General features: G+C 45.5%; 1 protein-coding gene and 1 long non-coding RNA gene across 9 annotated transcripts in view; one reads left to right on the forward strand and one right to left on the reverse strand.

Annotated features, from left to right (window-relative positions):
* The window catches only part of BOD1L1 (biorientation of chromosomes in cell division 1 like 1), a 57,745-nt gene extending 49,484 nt beyond the window's left edge, over positions 1-8,261 (forward strand). For all 5 annotated transcript variants that reach the window (XM_073237824.1, XM_073237825.1, XM_073237826.1 and 2 more), the window contains 4 exons: positions 1,129-1,178; positions 1,276-1,360; positions 1,773-1,926; positions 6,948-8,261. In XM_073237824.1, coding sequence (XP_073093925.1) covers positions 1,129-1,178; positions 1,276-1,360; positions 1,773-1,926; positions 6,948-7,065 — 407 coding nt within the window. In that variant the 3' untranslated portion in view covers positions 7,066-8,261. The remainder of the gene's footprint in view (positions 1-1,128; positions 1,179-1,275; positions 1,361-1,772; positions 1,927-6,947) is intronic.
* LOC118966990 (uncharacterized) lies at positions 50-22,794 on the reverse strand. 4 transcript variants are annotated; one of them, XR_012131805.1, is made up of 5 exons: positions 21,898-22,794; positions 21,401-21,534; positions 20,920-20,961; positions 10,890-11,125; positions 50-528 (listed from the first exon to the last, which is right to left on the reverse strand). It is a non-coding gene; the product is annotated as an uncharacterized lncRNA (long non-coding RNA). The 4 variants fall into 4 exon arrangements; XR_012131806.1 differs by lacking the exon at positions 10,890-11,125; XR_005053754.2 differs by lacking the exon at positions 50-528 and having other exon boundaries at positions 8,433-11,125.
* Positions 22,795-23,581: the final 787 nt, after the last annotated feature.

A 23,581-nucleotide genomic window follows, 5' to 3' on the forward strand; every position in this document is an offset into this window, starting at 1 on the left:
GGTCAGATTAGGAAAGTAAGTATCCTGATCAGCAAGGTAGAGCAAATAACCTAAATTTAAATTTTTCCACATTTAACTATGTCTAATCTTGTCTCTTAGAAAAGAAATTAAGGTTGGTTTGTTTTTTGAAAAAAGATTCTGCATATGGTCAGCTTTTAACCAGTTTTTATTCATGATTTTATAATACTTCAAATCCACACAACAAGAAATCCTTATAATTTGAATGCCCTTTGAAGACTCTAACCCATGTGGTTGTTTGGAGTTGTGGTTGGCAGTAGTTTCTGCATCTGAGGAGATGACTGGCATTAGTCAGGGTTCTTCTTTGTTGGCCTTTGTCTTGGTCCAGTGCCCCCATCTGCATTAGCATACCCAACTTGCAGAAGGGCAGCTCCCTCTTCATCACTAATTAGCAGTACCTTTGGGTTGTTCGGTGTCTAATGAGCATCCCGTAATTTTAACTTCAAACAGTGCATTGAACTGAGCAGTCATTTTTCTTTCTAAGACATAATCCTCAGAAAACTGCAGCATCTACAGAAAGCAGATACATAAACAACAGGCATACACAACCTAAAATTGACTCATAATACTCACTTTTTTACATCATGATGTATTTGCAGTCAAATGAATCCTGTCAGTCTACTTGTTAGTTATGTGACTAAACAAATGACTTAAATCAAGTTACTTGAGCCTCATTTTTCCTAACTGTAACATGGGATTGTAATCGAGCACCAGTGAGAGTTACGTGACATCTGTAATGCTGACCTGCAGTTCCTGGTGTGTCCCAGAGACTCCCATGATGCCCCTTTGCTCCTCCCTTTCTGAGTTCAGAGCATCCGAACTGCAAGTGGTCTAGCCCAACCCCTTCTCTTATCGAGGAAGAACTGAGGCTCAGGGCATTTAAGTAATTAGCCCAGATCACATAGTTATTTATGACAAACCTGAAATGCAAACCTGGGTGTCCTGACTTGCTTTCTGATGTATTCTGATTCGAACTTTGCTTACCTGATAAAAAATAATGGTAATTGTGTAACAGTGAATTAATTAGCACTGGTGCATTCAAAAACAGCAAGCCAGACTGTTGATTTAATTTTACACTAGTATTAATGAGCAGTTTCCCTTTTCTTATAGATGAGTCCAGTAAAGAAGCAGCTACCCTCCAAGAAAGGAGTCTAAGCAATGTAAGTGCTCATTTTCTTAGCAAGGCCCGGCCTATAGAAACATGCTAAGTAAATGCTCGCCTGACTGCCCTTTCAACTTTAACTATATTACTTCCAGGATGACAGTGAGGAAAAAACAGTAGCAAGTGTGCGTCGGAGAGGAAGAAAGCCCAAGCGTTCGCTCACTCTATCAGATGACGCCGGTATGTGCCTCGTAACTTCTTCATGAGAGTCTTGAGTTCAAAATCACCTTTTTAAAGAGTTGTTCTATGGATGAAGAAAAATCCAGTGGGGTACTGCTAGTATTAATATTACGTAAATATGTGTGAAATGGCTCTAATCCCGTGTCAGAAATGGTACATCCCAGATGTGTTTCTGAGTACATGTGAATTTTTCATGAATGCTGGCTGTGAACTGCCTAAGTAAACTATCCCAAATGTGTTTGAGATTAAGTTAAACAGTTGTGAATTGCAAGTGCTGAAACAAAAAGGAAATGGAAAACCACTTCTTCTGCCTCCAAGTCCCTAAGATGCTACGTTCTAAACGCCGTGACTCTGTCTTTGGCAATGTCTCTGGGAATCGTACAGTCCAGGTGTTGCCCTTCTATTTGAACAGAATCCTCAGAGCCAGAAAGAAAACGCCAGAAATCAGTTTCTGAAGCAGCTGAAGACAAGAAAGAGCAGGAGTCTGACGAGGAAGAGGAAGAAGAGGAAGATGATGAGCCCTTAGGAGCCACCACGAGGTCCGCCACCAGATCAGAGGCTCAGAGGTAGGGGCAGCGGGGCTCTGAAGGCCTCCCGCGGCTTCTCTGTCGGAAAACCGCTTCCGGTTTCGTGGGCTTCTCCTGTCCCCGGCTCACTCATGCCGCAGCGCCGGCTGTTTGCTTCCATTTTATCTTCGGCAGAGAACCATGCTCTCAGCCCTCTGATGCTCTGGTTCCTCTTGGAGAACCCATTTTCCATCATGAACCATTTTTGAGGCTTGCATCAGAATCTTTACCAGGTTGTAGATGCCTTTTTGGTGGAACTCATTCAATTCCTTTGCAAGTTAGTGTTGAGAATCGGTAGAAGTCTCGGCTACTGTGCGGAGCACCGTGGTTGAAAGCAGACAGGTGTACACAGTGTCTGCATGCATCCTGCTTCGCTCCAGTCAGAGAGAATGCGAGCAGATGCTCCAGCATAGCACACACAGCATCTCACCAGAGCTGCGTAACAGGTTGAGTTTGTGGACTTGCCCTTATGTGGCCAGTTTTTACTTAAGTAACTGTTTCCCAAAGTGTGTTCTCCCAAATCCTAGTATAACCAGAAGCTTCTGAAGAAAGAGTGCCACCGAGTGTCAAATGAGTTTTGGAAATGCCAATGAATTATCTCTTCTACGTAAGTCACAGTGTACATTAAAATACACAGTAAAATACCATTTGGCATAACCCAAAAGGAAAGAAACCTGCTTGACTTGGTCTACCCATGATTTGCAGATTACACTCCCCGACCCCCTCACTGTGGCATAGGTGTTAGTATCAGTTGGCATTCCTTTCCCCACAGCACATTTCACAGATAACTTTTCTAAAGAAAGAATATTTTCCATTTTTAACGTGAAACAAGCTGTTAATCTCAGTATCATCTATAATTTCATCACTCAAATTAATCAAAAAGTTCAGAAACATTTATTTCAAGGATATCATTTATTAACACTTGTCACCATTGTATAGTGTCTTGTGTTTGCACAAAGACTTAAAATCAACCTATTTCTAATTCCACTGGACTTGCATTAATTAGCCATAGTTCGATTTGTGCCATGGTTTGATTTCTCAAAGAATCAGATTTTAGAACCAAAAGACTTCAGGAGCTCATGTGCCTCATCTCATGACTGTTTTTAGGCAGCTTAGATAGATGGGAGTGACAGGATCAAGCCTGCTACTGAGAGGGGAGGGTGGGGGTGCTGGAGGCCGGCACCCCTCCATTTGGATGCCGACGCCCAGAGCACAGCATGCTCTGTAACAGTCGTGGAGATCCTCCAGTGTGCAGGCCCACCTTGGGGATTTCTGGAGGCCTCTGTCTTCATGCAAGTGTCTCAAAGTAGCTATTAGATTTGCCTTTTCAAAATCATTCTTTAAAAGTAAATCTTATTTGACTTGTTCTTTCATCACCTGGATCATTAATGCCTTTCCTGAGTGCACTTTAAGAGCTCCTGATTTTCAAATGGATTCTTTTCTCTTAGTTTAGATTTCTTGGCATCGGTCAGTTGGCTCCAGGGCTCTGGTATCCTCATAGTTTCAGATTCTCAGGGTGAGGTGGGGCCTTGGCAGGTCAGAAGCGCTAACCCGTCAGTGCCCAGTCTTGGCCCAGCGGCCACTCTGCAGAGGTCTTTCTGCTCTGCGGGGGCTCTGGCGGGGAGGGGCTGCCCTGGCATTCTCTTCCCTATGTCCGGTAGAAGCCGCCTCCCTGTAGCCTCTGGTTCTACTCTCGGGCTTGTGTAGAACTTTCCCTTGAACATGAGGGAGCAGCTTCCAGGTCTTCTTGTCTGGGACCCCTCATCACCCCCTTCTCAAGTCCTCTGCTTCCTCTTTAGGAAGAGGCATGTTCTACACAGAGGGTGGGCTGCTGAACGTGGAGGAGGGTCGGGCTCCTGCCCTCGCAGGCACTGCGTTACATGTCCGGCCCGCGGAGCCCGCCCGAGAGCTCTTGCTGGCAGGTCCAGCCTTGGCTCACTGGTGCTGGAGCAGTCGGCTGTTGGGCACCCATAACAGAACCTTGTCATTTGGCCTAGTGAACTACACTTTCTTCAATCTAGGCCCTTTGTTCTCCTCGGGTGAGCACTTGGGGGATCTTTCTCTTGTCAGCAGTATATTTTCTATTTATCACAGGTTCTTCTTTCTCTAAATCACAGTAGAGTGTCCCCACACAGTAAAAGCAAAGAGAGTCATGCAGGTAGAGTTGGTCCTGGATTCCTGGGTGATATCAAGGGGAAGCCCTCCATTTTTCCTACTCTTTGTCTCCATTCTGGCCCACGAGGAGCCACATCTTCCCTAAGGAGTCTCAGGGACTGGCGTGTTCAGGGCAGCCACCTGCAGGGTGTCTCTATAATCTGTTTCAGAAAGGAGCATAGTGAACCTGATGGCCCAGAAACAGTTTCTCCTAGAAAATGCCAGAAATTAGCAAGAGAAATTACCAGAGAAAAGTTAGTAAATCTCCTCCATTAGAAAGGTAAGTCCCTGCTTACACTTCAAGTCATTTTTAACCCCCTGAGACTATTTTTATTTTTGGTAATGTTTTCTTCCAAAGTTCCTTTAACAATTTGGTCTTGCCAAATACCTGTTTGGGATCATCGGTTCCGCAAATGGAAACCTACTCTCAAAGGAACGGGCTGGACCGTGGGAGGGGTCTCGCTCGGCCTCGCCTCAGGGCAGGCTTGCCCTTGACTCCTGGGGGCCTTTCGTGCCCACTCCGGCCACCAGGCATCAGGGCGGGGCGTGTCTCTCCCAGCGCAGTCTGTCCAAGTGCTTGGTTAAGTCAGTGCATATGGTCAAGCATGTACCAGGCCAGACTCGTTTCTGTTTGAGCCAGAGCTTTGGAGAGGTGGCGAGGTGGCAGAGTAAAGTGCCCACTCGAGACACAGCTGCTGGCCTGCTTGCACCTTCTGCCATGGCCCATCCATCTTCCACCTTCCACGCGGCGCCGAGCCCCACTCCCCTGCGTTTGCTTATGCTGGTTCTCAAGGAGTGCCCCGGCACCCAGCCCCAGTAAGCAGGGCCTGCCGCCCTCACACCCACTCTCCTCAGGGTGCCTCGGCCTGCGGCCCTGCGGCCAGGGCTGTGCACTGGCAGTGGTGTGGGCCATTGCTGCAGGTTTCTCCCTTGAGCTGGAAGTTCTTCCTTGAGATCAGGGACGTGTCTTTCTCTACATTATAGCATCAAGAAGTGAAAGACTCTTCACTGTATACAGAAACTGTTTTGACATCTCTTATCACATCCGTGTTTTCTTCGCAGCATGTGTGTATGTTTGTATGTGTTACTATCCCTATGGTTTAGAAGGGAACGAACTGAAGTGCCAGCGCCTTTCACATAGACCCTTGCCACCCCACTCAGTCCTCATTAAGTGGAATGTAGTATTCATCCTTACTTTATGTGGGAATGAATCAGAAAGGTCCAGCCGATATTTCTCAAAATTGAATGTGTAGACCAATCACTGCAGAGTTTTGCTAAGACGAATATTCTGATTCTGGCAGTCAGGGCAGAGCCTGAGAGCCTAACCAGCTCCCAGGTGATGCCAGTGCGCCTGGTCACCAGCCACACGCTGAATGGCAGCAGAGACCCCGGTGACCTACCGAGCTCACCAAGCTAGGAGGAGGCATTCTGACTCAGAGCTTCTGTTCTGCTCTGCGGCACCTAGCACAAGGCCAGCTCGCACCAACTGCTCAGTAAACAGGTGCTCATTTAGCGGCTGATGGCTTTCCCTGGGCACAGTTTGAAGTGGGATATTAATGGACAGCTCCCCACCCAAGCATAGGGAATGTTGTGCTGGAACTACATCATACACAACATCCAACTCGATTCAAACTTACTTCCTTTTCCTGTTAAAGGAACAATAAGCCAAACATGTCTTCATATCAAAAAGTCCCATTGCTCCATCTCCTGCATTTTCAGTTTTCATGTCTCTTCATTCATTGGTACAACTTGTACGCCTGCTTTCATGAGCTGCCCTGGAGAAGCATCCTTCTGAGGGAGGAGACGTGTGTATATGCCTTTCAAACCTTTTTCTCAGCGGCCCCCAATAAGAATGTGTCTTGCAGTTCACCGAGTGCTCCCTCACATTCTGCTGCTGGTGCCTGAAGCAGGATTTTCATGAGCCAAATTTAACAGATGTAATATCAGTGATGTTTTCTGCCACGTTCTATTAATGGGGTGTTGTTTTAAGATAATGACTAACCTGCAGTTGGGAAAACCCACTGGAGAGATCACACTGGTGAGGGCTGTGGCGAGGACACAGGCTGCTGTGGGCGCTCCGAAGAGCAGCCCGCTCCGTGGGCAGGAAGGCTTCCCAGAAGGACTTGCTTTTGAACTGGGGCTTAAAAATGAGGCCTGCCAGGTAGGAGGTGTGGGCTGATTCGTCCAGAAATTCACATGTCAGAGCATGAAAAGGTAGCAAACATCGTGTTTGGGAGCAGGAACGCTTAGGCAGGACTGGTGCAAGTTGGTGTGGGAGTCGAGGTCAGGTGATAAGGGACCGTGTGTTAACGCTGCAATGACTTGAAAGCCTTAGAGCTGGGAGGAACAGACGTATCCATGATGTGCTGCAGGCTGCAGCGTGGGCGGCAGGGAGCCTGGCTAGGATGCCCCTCTGGGGTTCCCCTGCCTGTCAAACCGTGGTGCCTCTCTTCTGTTACACTGAGCAGTGAGTTGTGACTGTGCACTCGGCCAGATGTCGTTTGTAGCCCTGCTGTGTCCTGAGGGTTGTTTTCAACTTCGGACTGTGGGGGCGCCTGGCTGTTAACTATTTTATAGATAGAAGAACAAGGGCCCAGAGAAGAAAGTTAATTTGACCAAGGCCAGCACCTACAGTGTGATAGAGCTGGGCCCAGAGCACAGGCCTCCAAGCCCTGTGTGCGTGTGGGCTGTCAGCAAATACCAGCTTGACGAGCTCTTCTGCAATCTCCTTTTCCTATACAGACATGACCTGGGTTTTCTTATCTTGGCTCTTGAGTTTTAAAATCTTGCATTTTTTTTTAAAAGAACTCCCCAGTTATTTGAAGCACCTCCTTTTAACTCTCACCACTGCCTTGACTTTGCTGCAGATCAAAGGCCCAGCTGTCCCCTTCCACCAAGCGCAAAAGAGAAGTCAGCCCTCCAGGGGCGCGCACGCGAGGCCAGCAGAGGCTGGAGGAGGCCCCCGGAAAGAAGGCAAAGCGATAGCCCTGCGGCAAGAGGCCGACGTCGGGGCCGCCGGCTTTCTTTTAGCCGCGGAAAGGACATGCATGTGCTCTCAAGTTCCTAGGTGCAAGCTTTCTCTTGTTATGTTTTAAACAGCTTTATAAACTATTGTTCATAGAAGATATTATGTACATTTATTTCAGATAAAGAAAAATAAGTTTACTTTGTATCTGAACTCAAAACAAAGTAGTTGTATATTTTAACATTGAAAATTGGGATTTCCCGATGTGACATATCACTAAACGCAAACCCTTCCGGCACATCAGACACCAGGCTGCCTACTGGGAATCTGTGTACAGTATATAAACATGTAAAAATAGGTTGTATTTTACTCTGTATGATGCTAATCAATGAACACTTTATTTATTTTACAGAGAAAACTTATCTGTGAACTTTACTATATATCTGTTTATTTTATTTTATTATTTTTTTTAATTAAAAAAAGGGGGTTTTAAATGCTATGCAGTCATAGTAGAAATGTTGTAGGCCTCACCTACCCTGTAGCTGTCTGAGTACAGTCTGGCAGGAAATATAGAATCTTCTCGCATGCATCCAAGTAAAGTAGTTTAGCTCAAGAAAGGGTCTCCGTTGCTTTTCTGTTCACCCCCATGACTCTGTTTTTTAAGAACATAACTTGTTTTTAGTTTATATGTGAATCTGTGACTTTACTTCCAGCCCCACTGGCGCACGAGGTTGGGGTTCAGGTAAAGTCACATCCTGTCACCTGGAGCAGAAACCCCTGTCCGTGTCCATTCCTCTCTGCTGTTCTGAGGCTTCTACCCTTATTTCCTTCCATACTGTCTTTTTCAGTGAAGAGAAATGCATTGAAGTTTAGGCCACTGCTGTCTGTTGAGCTTCAGGATTTTATGTTATTTTATACACAGTTATAGAAACTGGCTCTATTGCCAGATTCTTTTTTAAACATATTTTAACTCCCATATGAGCAAACTGTCCAACTTAAGTTTTTCATAAGATTAAACTTTTCTTAAGATCAAATTTGTCTCTAGCAATGATATGAGTTGCCAAACAATTGAGATTATTTTAAAATGTTCATATTCTTGTTTTATAATTAAAATGTATTCAGTGTGAATTTTTTTTTTTTTGACTCTTAATGTAAGGTGGATATTTCTGTCATTTTACATGGTTTCTTACTGAGATTTTATATATAAATTATAAAATGTTTCCCAAAACTTGAGTGGTAAGAATTTTTTTTCTGGACTTTTAAATTTGTCAAGACAGCTTCTTCTCCCTAAATAACTGATCTTAGATACAGCATTCCATTTTCACCTTTAGGTATAGTCGATGATAGCCACTCCCTCAGTAAAACTGAACATCAGACCTGGAAGGGACCTTGGAGACAAGGAACATGCAGAGTCCTTGTTTTCATTTACATGGATAAGTTTAACCAAAGCTCAAAAATCTAAAGCAATTTTTCTTAGTCAAGGGGAGAAGCCAGACTAGGTCCCAAGGCTCCAAACTCCTTGACTAACTGTCTTTGTGCCGTCAGTTTTCAGCTGGTTCACCAGAAGCGCATCCCTGCACATGTATCTGGTATGGTGACACCTGCTCTGGGCCTGATATGATAGGGAAGGTGGTTTGGGTGAGGAAATGCTGCCACTTAATAAAGGTGGAACTAACTGCACGTGGACTTAGCTAGACCACTTGGCTTCCAGTGGTCCTGAAACCAATGTAGGAAGGAGCTACCACCCTCCGTGGGGCACTGGAAAGGCCTGGGAGCAGTTCTCGGACAGCATGATGACTTGGTACTAGTATTTAGTAGAAGGAAGGAGCTCAGGAATGCTCAATCCTATGATGCCCCTAATGCTGGTGGCTTCCCCTGGAGCCTACTGAACACTAGCAGACCATCTCCAAATTTGCCATTTCCCCGATCTCAGCTTAGTGACCACCGCAATGACCCCACTCGGCTTTCCCCATCAGAGCTGAGACGAGCAAGATGTCCTGGAGGGGCAGGAAGGTTGTCAGTGTGCCCTGACGGAAAGGGATGTGGCTGATTCCCCTTCAGTTAAAGCTCATCAGCCACGACAGTCCTTCCTGCCCCACTTCAGGCCTCTCTCCTTAGGGTTTTGCCACGTGACCTTGTACCCCACCACCTAGACTTCTTAGAGACTAGAACCCGCTAACTGTGGCTTGGTGTAACCACCCTGATTAGGGATGGCCATCAAGTGCCTTTCCTCTTCCAAAAACAAGATCTCACAGTGAGTTGGTGACAAAGTTGGGACTGAATCTTCTCTGCTAACCCCCAGGCTGGGTTCTTTCTGCTAAGCCCCATGGTGGGGAGATGTCAATCTTTCTACCTCAACAGCAGGCTCACCAACCTTCAGACCAGACTATAACCTAGTGAAGGTTTTCTCCAAACATCTCTGTAACTGAAGAAACCTGACTGATCTGAGATCTGGAGGAGATCATCTGAACTCAAAGAAATGCTGACAAAGGTTGCTTTCTTTTTTGTTTCATTTGGGTTTTTTTTTATTTCTTGTTAAACCCATATGCCAGAGCACCTTACATTTCCTAAAATTACCATGTAAGTATCTTTGTATGATTGAATCAAGGACAAAAAATGTCATGATTTGCTGACAGACACTGAGTGATTTACAGCCAGCATTTTCCCACTGCAGCTGCTGTGCCGGGAAACACATCTGTTGAGCTCTTACCCCACACCCAACACCAAGGATACAAGTCTGACCCCGAGTCCCAAGGGGTGACAACATGAGGCTAAGCTGTGTTGCATTGAGATTGGTGTCCAGTCATGGGATGCAGGACATGGCAGACACCTTCCTGAGGGGAGTGCATGAAAGACTAACTCCTCGCAGTAGAGAGAGTTTAATTTTTTGAAGTATACAATGGAGTTTCAAGCAAAGTTAGAACCTAGGGAAGAGAGCATTTGGGGAGCTGAGGAGCAGGGAGGACTGGAGGCAATGAAGGATGCTATTTTTACCACCATGTCAACCTTCCAGAAACTTCCAGGAGGAGACCCATATAGATAGCTTTATATAGCTCTACAGCACACAAAACCCTCCTTCCAAGAGATGCCGCTTCACACTGCAGCCCTTCTTGGAAATTCACACATTGGCACACACAAATTTCCAAGAAGTCTGATTAACTTTGTTTAACCCAGAATTTTCCAAGTTTATTAAACCTATGAATGCTTGTTTCCACACACACGCTGGAACAAAACAATTGAACATCCATGGAAATCGATGTTATTCAACTTTGAAAACCCTTCCCTGAGTTTCCCAACAGCCCTGGGAAGGAGGATCAGGTGCCCCATTTTATAGCTGGGAGAAATGAAGTTCAGAGTGCTTACAAAACTCATTTAAGAACACAATTATTACACATTACTCATACTGGGCCCCAGGTCCCTTGAGTCTCGTTTGAGGGTTTTCTCCACATCACCAAGGTTCACAAGAGTGGCCTAGCTGGTGCCTGCAGGGCGGCGCCTGTGAACGTGAAGAGGCTACAGTTTCCCTTGACAGTCATTTAGTTGTTTGCTTGATTTCTTTAACAAATGTTAGAAAATCTGAATCTCTCTAAGTAGTATTTTTGTTGTACGAGTAATGTCTTGATTACAGAAAAATAGAAAAGAACTTGGAATCTCACAAGTCAGAATGTCACTCTGATGGGTAATTCCTCCAGATTTTCTATTCACATAGATGTAAAACTCAGATTACATTCCATCCCATCTGGAATGCTATTGACTGCAAAATGCATCATCATATATGCTACCAAGAAAAAAAAATAAAACTATGACAAAAATCCATGATACGAGATGCACAATTCTGTCATACCTGCTTCTCGATGCTTTTTTTTGGAGCATCTTTCTCCAGTTCCAAGGGACTTGACGGTTCCTCCCGCTTTCAGTTGAGACTGGGCATGTGCTAGATAATCCTTCACACGTGTCAGAGAAACAAATCCCTGCAGCATCACCTGCTTTGGGGTATCTTCCTTTCTTAGGTCTCGGAAAGCATCTCATAGTTGTCATATAAAGTGGCAGGTATTTCTCCAACACTGAATGTTTACCTGACTGATAAAAAAATCATTTCTTGCTATGGAGTTACTGTGACATTTAGAGTGCAAACCAACAGTTTTGATGCCAAATCATAGGACAGTCTTTTTAAAGATTTTTTAACTGGTTTACAATCAAAGCACATAGAATTCTGTACATACTTAGGTTCAATGACAACAATTTGGTTTTGAACACATTCACACATGACAACAACTATAGCATAACTGCCACTTCTTCATGACAATTTTAAGGTACTTCCTAATTTTAGAGGTGTTAAAATGTGAGGGAAGAAAGTGTACCTTTGAACTCATGAAATATGTAAGTGTTTTACAAAAATGAGATTTTGCATATTGATTTTTTTATACGCCTTAAATATAACTTTATTGAATATTTCTTATAATCAAAAGGATAGAAAGCTTATATATATATATATACACACATACACCCACATACAAATAATGTATGTACATACATATAAGATATACTTAGATGAATATTATGAATATATGTGCATGCATGTGATATATAAGACATATTTATATATATGTATAATATAGGTACACATATATGATACAAATAATTGTTTTTAAAAATCCTATTTACCTACCCTTCAGTTTGAGACATAGGACCACACCAGTGGGTGGAAAGCTTCCAGGTCACCACCATTCTAATACAAGTTTATCACTGTATTACATGTGTATAGATCCCTTAACAATATTTTAAGTTTTGACTGTTTCTGCACTTTCCATAGAATCATCATTTAAGGATCATTTGAGACCTGCCCTTCCTTTCACACTGCATTCTGAAGTTCATCCATGATAAGCATGCAGCTCAGCTGGGCACTCACAGCTCTGCAGTAGATTCCACTGAAACCCTCTGTCACAAGCTACTAAGCTTTTTTTTTGCCTGTCACAGGTCTTTGTGTTGTTTCCAGGTGAAACAATGCTTGTCTGAATGTTTTGTGGGCAGACCTTACCAAAACTACTAACATCTTTGTACAGATAGAAAATAGGCGTTGAGGTAAGGGGAAAGACAAGACTGGTCACTGCCTGAGACCATCAGCCGGTGAACAGAGGGCCAGGCCACCCAGCCACCTGGAAGGCTAGGCGATGAATAGGTCCTCAATTCTTGCACCAAGATACACAGCTGTCTGCTCCCGGGTACAATGCTAATTCCCAGGATAAGCATTCTTCCAGCTTTTCAAGGTAATGCCACACTGTTTCCTGAATCCCACCAGCAGGGTGCTTATGTCCCTTGACATTTAGTAGTGTAAGACTTCATGATTTTTGCCTACCTAATGATGTGAAACATCTCAAGTGCTCTTATTTGCATTGGTTACAAGGAAGCGGACATCTCTTAATGTCTTTATTGTCCATCTTTATTTCCTCTTTTGGGAAATGCTTATTTATATCTTTTGTCCATTTTCCCACTTGGTTCTCTTCGTTTTTCTTGCTTTATAGGATTTCTTTAAAAATTCAGGATAATAAACTTTTGTGAAATGTGTTGCAGATAGCACCCACCCCCAAACATATACACACACACACACACACAATGTGTGGTTTATCTTTTCACTTTCTCTGTGGTATTTTTGGTGAACAGTGTTTAATTTTGATGTGACTGAATATAAATGTCATTTTTTAGTTAACTCTCATGTCACAAGACTCAAGCTCAAGATATCTCCAAAAAGTTTTGATGTTTTGCCCCGCATGTTCAGGATGTGGAGAAAAAAGCAAAAACCAGGCAAGCCAAGTATCAAAAGAATCTAGCCCGAACACTCCCTACCTCCACTAGGTTTCAAAAATGGCCCACATCCACAAGGCATCCAGCTGAGAGCAGTTCTCAAGCCATCAGTGGTTTGAGTCATACTCTGCCGGTGTGGACTGGCCGCCACCTCCTGCTGAGTCCCACCCAACCACTGTCCTGGGCATGCCCTTCACTTTTCCCATTTTTTGGATCCCCTAAACCTAGAGCGCACATCTTCCTCATGCTTGTTTCCTCCCATGTTTTGATGAAGCACCAGTAGCATTCTGAGAAACGGCCTCTGTAATAACATGAAGGACCAACTGTCAAATCAGTGATCTGGATCAGAGATCTTACCCGTCCTCAAGCGCTATCGATAATGTCAAGAATATAAGTAGTTGCCAGGCCCACATACAGCATGGAAGACTGAGACAGCTGGCTACCTCCCTGTCCCTTCCCATCAAGACACGTTTGTACACAGATCAGCACAGAACGGCTCTAAAACCTACCTGCAGCTCCGATACTTACATGGAAGGAAATCCAGTCATGAGCATCTCTACGTAGATGGTTACACAGCTTGTGTGACATTTTCCAGGGAGTCATGCCCCATAAATCAATAAATTCCACAGGGTTTTGTGTGTGTGCTGTTGCTATAAGCAATCTTGGAGAGACCAGGTACTTCCTGCTAAAAGCATTCCATGTGTACCAACTCTCCCACTAGCAGACATGATTAGTCGTTTGCCTGGAGGCCAACCACTAGCGACTTCACAAGAATTCTTAACTCCCGGTCCCCTTATTCCTCTCCCAGCATGGACTGCAGGCCTGATGCCAGATGCTCTCTTCATACTGCATTAGAGGAGATCGGTTTAGACCTGCTGCAATCATGGCCCAGTCAGCTATTAGAAACCACGTCAGCTATTGTCATAAATGATTTAACACTGGTAACTGGCTTCAACTGCTATGAGAGGACTAACTGACATAGTACAGAGTGGCTTCAGGGAGCAGCCGTCACCACTGCTTGGCAGGGGGAAAAAAGGGAAAAACCGAGCTCAGTGAGGCTGGAGGATAAGCACACAGAGCTGGGCCCCAGGCTCTGAGGAGAAGCACTGCCTGATGGTGGCGGTATGTCTGAGACAGGGAGAGCAGGTGGCGGGGGTGGGCAGGTGGGAAATGGGGAGCTGGAACCAGCTGCGGCAGCAATCAGTGGGGGCAGCTACGGTGAAGACACGGTGCCGGGCGAGGCTAATAAAGTGATCAAACAAGCAGCAGAAACGCGTTTCTCCAACCTGAGCCTCCCAGCCCCCTTCAGTGCCCCCACTGACACGGAGAGCCAGCTGGCTAAGGCGAACCTGGTTTGCGGAGTCCCAGTCCCAGCACAAGGCAGACTATATGAGGGTGGCTTTGCAGTTCAAAGACAACAACTTCATGATTATGGCTGATTCCTAGCAGCACAGCCACACTTCTGACTATTCACACCCACCCATCCTGCAGTGCATATTTAATTCCCAACAAGAGCAACATGTGGCTCGTGGATTCCTTGATTTTCTAGTAAGTTCAGCAATGCCCTGGAACTTTGCAATTCATGTGATTAATCTAGCATCTGGGTGTTTTGCTGCAGTAGGGTCTTGACAAGTACCTAGTTATATCATGCTTTCTAAAGTGGAAACTCTGAATATAGTTTTCAAATCCTCTGCAAACAATTCCCTCAATTTATATCTCCTGAAGGGTCAGCCACTCCATTAGCTTTTAATAAGTGCTGTCCCTATAACCACTAGCAGAATTCATTCAAAGCATTTTTTAAATATATAAGTATCATCTTTTCAAAATGAGTTTCATCATCAAAGCTCAAAGTTGTTTTTATTTACAGAAACCAGTTTGTCAGCCTTCTGGGGGTCTTACTTAAAATAGTCACATTAACATTTTTTTCAACCAAAGTATTTGACAAGAGCTTGCCTTTCCCTCTTTGTGGCTCATGTGTTCCCATTTGCCCTCAATAATTGTTAATTTCATCCCTGACCTTTTGGGATCTTCTGGCCCTTCAGAATGATTCTTTCCCCAAACACTATTGGAGTTCAAAAGGATGTCGTTGGTTATTTCAGATTCTTAAAATTAAGAAAAAAAATCTAACCTTGAAGTGAAAATCCTGTCTTAATAATTGTGTCCATCCTCCACCCACCAGACTTCTACTTCCTTCTGACCTGTGTATGGATTGACTCTAGAGAGATGGCTTGGACGGAAGGTGCTTTTGCCTTCTTCCCTTATGTAATTTCACTAAGATCCCTTTTTCAATCGACAGCCCCTTTTTCAATGTCCTCAGCCCCAGTTCACCAGCATTGTGTGGGGATTTCTCAGAAGCCTCCTCAAGCTTTTGCCACTGACAGTTTCCAGGACAGCTCAGTCCTGTCCGTCCATTTGACGTTCCGTTAAGTCCGGTGCTACCACGGTATCCTGTTTTCCCCTTCCTGCTTCTCACCACCCTCACTCAGACAGCATAACAGAGCTTGCTGTACTCCCTGACATAAATCTCCTGGTTAAACTGGCTCCCCCTGCCCATGGCCCCTTTCTCTGAAAGCACAGCCTTCTGGCCCTTTCCTTTCAAAGCCCAGTCCAAACTGTTCCATGATGGAAATAAACATCTCCAAGTTAGGCCTCAGAAGATGATTTAACAACAACAAAAGAAACTGAAATATGGTATTTGTGCTAAGAGGCTTAAGGAACAGCTATATAACAGAGGATGAGGTGGGCCGACACGTCTCACGGAGCAGGCAGTTTTAGCAGGCGTCCTGACCGAACAGCCCCGTCCTGGGTGACCTTGAATCCAGCACTCAGCCTCTCTACATATCCGGTTCCTCATCTGTAAAGAGAAAGTCTCACCCTTGTCCTGCTGATCTCATAGAGTATATGAGGATAAAATGAGACCATTCATTTAATCAGTATTTGCCAAAAGCCTACCATGCGCCAGGCCCATTCTAGGTATTAGGAACACAACAGGGAGTCATTTAAAACATTGTGTTTTTGAGACTCATCCATGTGGCTACATGTAGCTGAGACTGGCCATTCTCATGGATGCAGAATACCCCATTCTGTGAATACTTCACACTTGATTTATCTGTTCTACTCTTAATGAGCATTTAGAAGTTTCGGGTTTTTGAAAATTGGAAAATGAGGCTGTGAACATTCTGGCATAAGTCTTGTAGCAAACTTACATACAAATTTCTGTTGGGTCAATTCCCTTTTAGTCAAATTATGTCAGATAGAAAGTCTCAGGTTGGAGCCAGTACAGGGTCACATGTCTCTCACTGTCATCAAGATGTCCTTATAGCCTAAAGCCAACCTCGGGCCCAGGGCCTTCAGTATCCCATTCTCTCTAGCCAGTTTTCCAACACTGTTCTATCAGCGTTCCATATTCTTTTAAGATTATATTTGACAAGAGGTTCCTGGTGCTGCATTTATTCATATATGTATATGTATTTATATCCTTCACATGTTATTTATGTAAGGATTCTCTTGACAAGTTTTTTTCAAGTTTGAAAAGTAGCCATTTAAATAAAGGTGTTAAGTACATAATGATTAGAGGTGGATACAGATGGCAAAAATGTGAAAGGGGGCATCAAGTGATTGTAATTTAGGAAATGGCTACTCTAAAAAGCTACACTGTCAAATTAAGCACCCTGGTTTCTCACCACTGGGTGGCAACCTGCCCAGATTAGTCGGTTTAATTAAAGACAAAGTGCTCAGGTTGGGCACATCTGCAAATGAATTATAAAGTGCCAGGTTTCCTTGTTTCCAGGAGGAAAGTTCACAGCAAGTGGGGTGGGAGGATCCCAGAGGGACTTGGGACTAAAGGAATATGTGAGCTGAGCCTGGCAGGCGGAGAGCCCGTTTCTGTGCTTTCTGCCTTATCTTGTGGGTAGCGGGATCTCCACAGTGAAGAACACGGCAGCCAGCACGGAGCCAGACTTGGAGGGGTTTCAGAGGAACAGCAATCATGGAATCATGTGCTGTGTTAGGCATCAGTGAAAATAAGGCAGGACAGCACCTCCAGTGAGCACCAATCAAAGCTCCCACCCATGGCCATCATCCTTGACCTTGGTGTCCCAACAATCCGAGCACCGCTGACATCTTGAGTAAGTCCCCACATCTATGACCACGCCTCTTTCCATCTCATATCCCGAATGCTCATGGTCCAGCAAGTGTTTTACTCTTCCAGGACTTGTAATTAATCCATGTATCTTAAATCTATCACTCAATCATTTTTCTCATGTCATTACTTTTCCCCTGATCCAGCTTAGATTCCATGGTTCTAGGATTATAAACCTTCCCCTGCAGACCAGCTTTAAATCCCTGGATGCTCTTGTGTTCTGCTAATGGCCCAGTGATGCCCCAACCATGGGTAGCCCACTTGTTACACGCCTTATGCTGGGTTTTTTACTTTTCACCCTGAGTAAGGGAGTAAAGCGTACACCTCTGTTAACTGGTCACACGGTTGTTCATGGATGATCTTAAACACGCACTCAACTCTGCTCAGCTGTTTCACCTTACCACCCTGGTATCTTCTTTTCACTTTGTCCAAAATGACTACTTCTCACTGTCCCCCACCCCCTGCCCCATTCTCCATGTTTAGTTTATCTCATACTTGTTGAAAGACTTGAAGTAATAAGCACAAACGCTTGAACAGTACCTGGCTCACAGTATGTGCTCAGTAAACTTGGCCATGGATATCATACTTGACCATCAGTCACCTTGATCCAACCTACAAGCGCCCACGTCACTGTGATCACTGGAGCCCAACCCCTCTCACTTTCTCAAGGACTTTGCTTCTGTGGTTTTCTCTTCTCTCCTGCATTATCATCTGTCCCTCTCTGTTGGATTATTTACACCAGTATAGAAACATATTCTAGCATCTTCTATCTAAAAATAAATCTCTGGACCCAGGGTCCCTCCATCTTCCACCTCATTGCTCTCCTTTTCATGGACAAACTTCTTTAAGAAGTTATCTGTGTCCACGATGTCCACTTTTCCCCATAGCATGCTCTTCTCACCTCACTCCAACCTGGTCTCCTTTCCGACGCATTCCCAACACATTGCCAGACGGGTCCTTACCAAGTTGACTAATGATTTCCATGTTGCCAGACCCAAAGGATGCAACCCTGTCTCATGTTATTTGATCACAGTCCAGTGTTCCCTCCTTGGGGCCACTCTCTCTTCTCTGGGCTTTCTCAAGCACCGAACTCTCCTGATTCTGTCTACTGAACTGGTGACTTGAGTCCCAGTCTCCTTTGGTCGCTAGTCACCCAAACCCAACTCCAGGAGGTACCTCGAATTCCTCCCTATCCCTCATCTCTCCATTCAATCCATCAAGTCCTTCAAGAATACTGTCAAATAATCCACAGAATGATCGTAGCACCCTGCAGGGTGCCTTGAACATATAATATTTTCAAATTATATGTCTGATACTAGGTTAATATCTAAAGCATATAGAGAACTAAAAGTCAATCACAACAACAAAAACCAAACAACTAATTCAAAAATGGGCAAAGGACATGAATACACATATCTCTAAATCTCCAAATAGACAATCGACTAATAAGCATATGAAAAGATAATCAACATCACTAATCATTAGGGAAATGAAAATTAAACCTACAGTGAAATATCTCTTTACAATCATTAGGTATGAACAGCAGAACAGAAACAGCAGAAAATAACGAATGTTGGTAGGGATGTGGAGAAATCAGAACCTTCGTGTCATGTGAATAGGAATGTAAAATGGTGCAGGCATAATGGAAAATAGTACTGAGATTCCTTACAAAATAAACACAGAATCAGCATATAGTCCAACAATTTCATTTCTAGGTATATACCCAAAATAATCGCAAGCAGAGTCCAGAAGATGTTTGTACATCCGTGCTCATAGCAGCATTATTCACAGTAGTGAAAATTTACAAGCAACCCAAGGGTCCACTGATGGGTGAATGGATAAACAAAATGTGGTACACACATAAGTGGAACATTATTCAATCTCAAAAAGGAAGGAAATTCTGACACATGCTATCATGTGGATGAAACTTATGGACATGATGTCAAGTAAAACAAGCCAGTCGCAAAAACACAAACACTGAATGACTCCCCGTATCCAAGGTACTTAGAGTAGCCAAGGGAATGGAAGCTGCATGCAGGATGCAGGCTACCAGAGAATGGAGGATTGTTTGATAGGCAGAGTTTAATGAGTTCCAGTTTTGCAAAACGAAAATGTGTTCCAGAGGGATGGTGGTGACAGCCACAGAACAATGTCAATGTCCATAATGCCACTGAACTGCATACTTAAAAATGGTTGAAGTGGTGAATTTGGTTATGTATCTTGATTTTTAAAATGATTTTTTAAAAAAAGAATACAATCCAAACAGATGCCAAATCCGCATTCTCTCCATGTCCAGCACTACCTAACACAAGTCACCACCTCCAGCCCGGACCCACTGGCTTCTAGCTGGTCTCCCGGATTTTCCTTTTGCCATCCCAGAACCTTTATAGCCAGAGGTCATCTGTTAATCTTTTTTAAGATGTAAATCATATTCAAATACCTCTTTGCTTATTAAAGTCTTCCCATGACTTCACTTCATACTTAGAAAAAAGCTCACACTCCTTACTGTGGCTTTATAAAGGCCCGCCCTGTCTGGTCTCTGGGTACCCCTTGGACCCCAACACCGACCACTCTGCCCGTCCCCCAGCACACTCAGGCCACAGACACATCCTGCTGGGTCCTTGAGCAAGTATGATCCTTTCTGCCATATGCCCTCTGCCCATGTTTTTCCCTCGGTCTGAAAAACCTCTTCCTCCTCTTTCCACTTCAAATTTCAAAGGACCTGAAGTAGCCCCAGATCACCCTCAGTCACCTCACTGTATTTTCATTTTCTTCATGGCACTTGGCCCACCTGACGCTTCCTCCATTGCTTTGTTTAGACATTTGTTTCTTGATGTCGTTCCTGCGCTAGAACGTTAGTCTGTCGAGCGCAGCACCTTGCAGGGTGCCTTCAACAGTACCTGAGGCATCGCAAGCACTCTGAAGATACCTGTCGAATGTTACATGAGTGAAAGAAAGAGACTAGAGAAGGGGAAATCAATCAGAACATTTTGCAAAGAGAACCTGGCATCACACCCATAAAGGTCCCCACGATAGTTACTTAGAGAAATATAATAAATTGAGACTTTCTTTGTATTTTACAAGCACCTAAAATTCCACACAACCCTCCTCCATCCCCTTTTGAACAAACAACCCAAATGAGAAAATGAAACCTAAGGAAGAAGACAGGTTTGTCTGTAACGCCTGAACTTTCTACTGTTAGGATGAAATCCAACTAGTCTTATGGAGAACTTAGTATTTGAAGGTACTGAAGAACCTTCCTGTGGTTCCAACAAGCCACACAGGCCTCATGCACCCCAAATCCTCATCCAGCGGCAGCCTGAGGAGACAGCAGAGGGAAATCAAGGAGGCGCTGGGCCGGGCGTCTCTGGGCCGTCCCCACTGCAACGCCCCCGATTCTAAAGCGGATCTTAGGGGTCTCACCGGGCCCCAATCTTTTCCCCATCCCCGTGAGCGAAATGTGTCATCGGTGAGGGTCTGGACTGTCTCTTGGTGAGTTTTTAGAATGGCACACCTCCTCTATTAGATCACTGGCAACGTTAAACTGAGAAACATAAAACTCGGAGCAAAAACATTTCGTTTTGTGAAATCAAGCCCTCTTTTTTGCCTCTAACTTTCTCTGAGCGCCACGCGTCCCTCAGGACTTCCCGCTAGGTGGCGCCCGTCCTCCACGGTACCCAAGCGGGTTGGTACGTTTCCTTTTAAACCAGGGAGGTGATTTCCAACTCTGGCTTTTTACAGGAAAGAAAACTTAAGTTCCAAAGGGGAGTCTCTTTTGTGAGGTCATACTGCTGCACGTTAGGGCCTCGAGCAAAACCCAGGTGTCCGTATTTCTGAATCCAAACAACTTGCATCACCTGGCGTCTCCCTCTACACACGGTTTAGTTTATTGATTATAATAATAATGATGTATTTCACAATAAAGGCTTACGTTCAGATCCGCAGGCCAGTGCGTCCTTCTTTTCCGATCTTCCTGCATGGAACAGAAAACAGACGTTAGAGTTGCCTGCCTGAATATTTTAAGCTCTGAGCTCCTTTTCTGATGAATTAGCAGCACAGAACGGGTAAGGAAGATGGTGGGAAACATTTAATGAAAATAAAAGAGAGAGTTTATTTTTAAAAACCGGTTAGAGTAGAAAGCCCAACTGGGCTGGCATTAGGCAAAGTCAAATTTGAATCCTGATTTAGCCGCTCATTGACGGCCAAGTGGTTTAAACATGGTCCCTGAGTCTTAATTTTCTCATCTGTAAAATGGGGATAATGATGTTTACTACTCATCATACCCGCAAGGGCATGTAGATTAAATAAAACAAAAGCCTGCGCTCCTGGCATGTTGTTGGTGAGCAGCATTTGTTCAAATATAAAAACTAAACCTTAGCCCGTGAGATGCTTCCTTCTGCGGTCTGATGTACCTGGACGTTAAAAGCCCTGGTGGGGGTCTGGAAGAGGAGGACTGAGGAACTCAGGAGCCGGTGTCTGCTGGCGAAAAAGTGGAGGGTTGCTTGAAGCCTGAGATGCTTCAGATGCTTGGAGTGCCCTCGGGAGCCTGAGGATGGTGACAGACGTTCGCCCCCAGTACCCGGGCGGCCGCAGTCTAGCCCGGGCCCTGGCTCGCCCGCACCAGCGTCCCCTCCCCGCCCGCCGGCACATGCAGTTCAGCAGCGGCCTCCCAGAGCACCACGTACAAGCCCTCATTTTACAGGACTGGAAACCGCGGCCCAGAGAACGCAGGTGAATTCAGTCAAGGTTACAGGAGCCTGAAAGACGAGTCCCACGCGACCTCCCCGTGCAGAGCCGCCCGCGGCGCGCGCCCTCGGGCCGCTCCGGGCATCGAAGGCCGTCATCTCCCCGGGAGACCGAGGGCGCAGGTGGAGGGTAGTAGCTGGGGCGCAGCGCGCGGGAACCCTACCGGAAAATCCCTGCGGACTCTGGCGCCGAAAAGCGCGGGCGCAGCTTGCGGCGTGCGCCCTAAGGCCTGGGTTCGCCCCCCTTGACTCTTCCCTGCATCCCACCCTGCGTCGCGGCCGGCGGAAGCATCACCGCCCAGCAGCGCTCCGGTCCGGGGCTGTTCCCGGGGCGGGAGGAGGGGCACCTAGGGGGCGCGCAGGAACCAAACTGCGGAGGAGGAAGGAGCGAATGCGCGTAGATGCAGGGTGGGGTACGAAGCGAGGAGGGGGAGAAGACGAGGGAAGAGCCGGGCGAGGGGTAGCAGAGGATGCTCAGGCCAAGGACCCGCACGCTACCCGGGCGCGTTTAGAAGACTGGCGGCCACCAGGGCTCTGCTGATTCCCGGGCCGGCCCAGGCCTGAGCGCGGCGCCGGCGGAGGGTCAGGCGCAGCCAGGCGGCCGCGGGGTTCCAGGTGCTCGCGGCCCCGCCGGGAGCAAAGCGCCCGCAGTGGGCTGCTCGCGGGGCCTCGCCGACCTCCTACCCCCCATATGCGCTGACCTGCTCAGCCCTCGCCGCTCAACCCCAAGCGCTGGCCTTTGACCACCTCCGATCACCGTCTTCCCAAAGCCTTTTCATCCCCACCGACCCCTCGCTAGGAGCAACTTGCAGTCCAGACCCGTGTGTTTATCTTCCGCCAACAACCGCCTCCCGGCCCTGCCTGCAGCCGTTCACCAGACCTAAAGGTCGACACACGGCCGCAGTTGCCCCGAGATGACACGACCACTCTGGCTTTGCGCCTCCTGAAGACTCGAAGCGCAGTCATTTTCTTACACCCTGGACACACACACAAAACGGACTACTCAAAATCACCGAACCGCATCTTTCCAACCCTGTGGCAAAGGGCATATCCTACTGTGATTTGGGTTTCTTAAAAAAAAAAAAAAAAGATGGGGAAGGGGTAACTAAATAATAGTTATTATTTTCAAGTAAGTCTCAAGTAATTATTTACTTAATTCGGTCATTCATCTCCCAAACATCTCCACCTACCTGTATGTCTCACACTTTATTATAATCTCTGCACACCACACTATATCCTAACCTCACAGTGAGACACTGTCTAGGACACAGCGTTCACATCTGCCCATCTCTCACCTTCCGGGTGATCAGCGTCAATCTCCTCCTGGATTGGCCCCCAGAGAATAACAAGAAATTGCTTTAGAGTGGTGGGGGAGGGGGTAATTTAAAGAACAAATAAAGGTCAGCGGGAGGAGGGAAAGGGCTCCCTTTTTGTGAATCCTACTAAACGTTCATTTGCGTTCCCCTTCCTTATATTTGGGGGATATTGACATCAAATTTAAACACCTCTCCCTCAAAATTGATGTAATCCTAAAGAACTATAAAGGGCAACGGCCTCTCCAAGTGTGAGTTTTCCCCCAAATACACCACAGAATGTGTGCACTGTAGCGTATTTAAGGTGCAAAATGTGGCTGAAATATTGGAAAGTATAGATGCTGTAAACTTCCACCCCTCCTCCCGCCCCGAAATTAGTAATGGGTGTATTTCATCCTGTGGCGCAGAACAAGAACCACCACAAAGAGAGAAACAAGGGAAATATTTATTTTAGTGAGAACAAAAAGACCAATCCCAGCAATTTACTAAATTAAAATCACAGTATTCTCAACTTATTTAATGGTTCAAGTTGAGC

The sequence above is a fragment of the Manis javanica genome, chromosome 5 (assembly GCF_040802235.1).
Source record: "Manis javanica isolate MJ-LG chromosome 5, MJ_LKY, whole genome shotgun sequence".
NCBI lineage: Eukaryota > Metazoa > Chordata > Mammalia > Pholidota > Manidae > Manis > Manis javanica.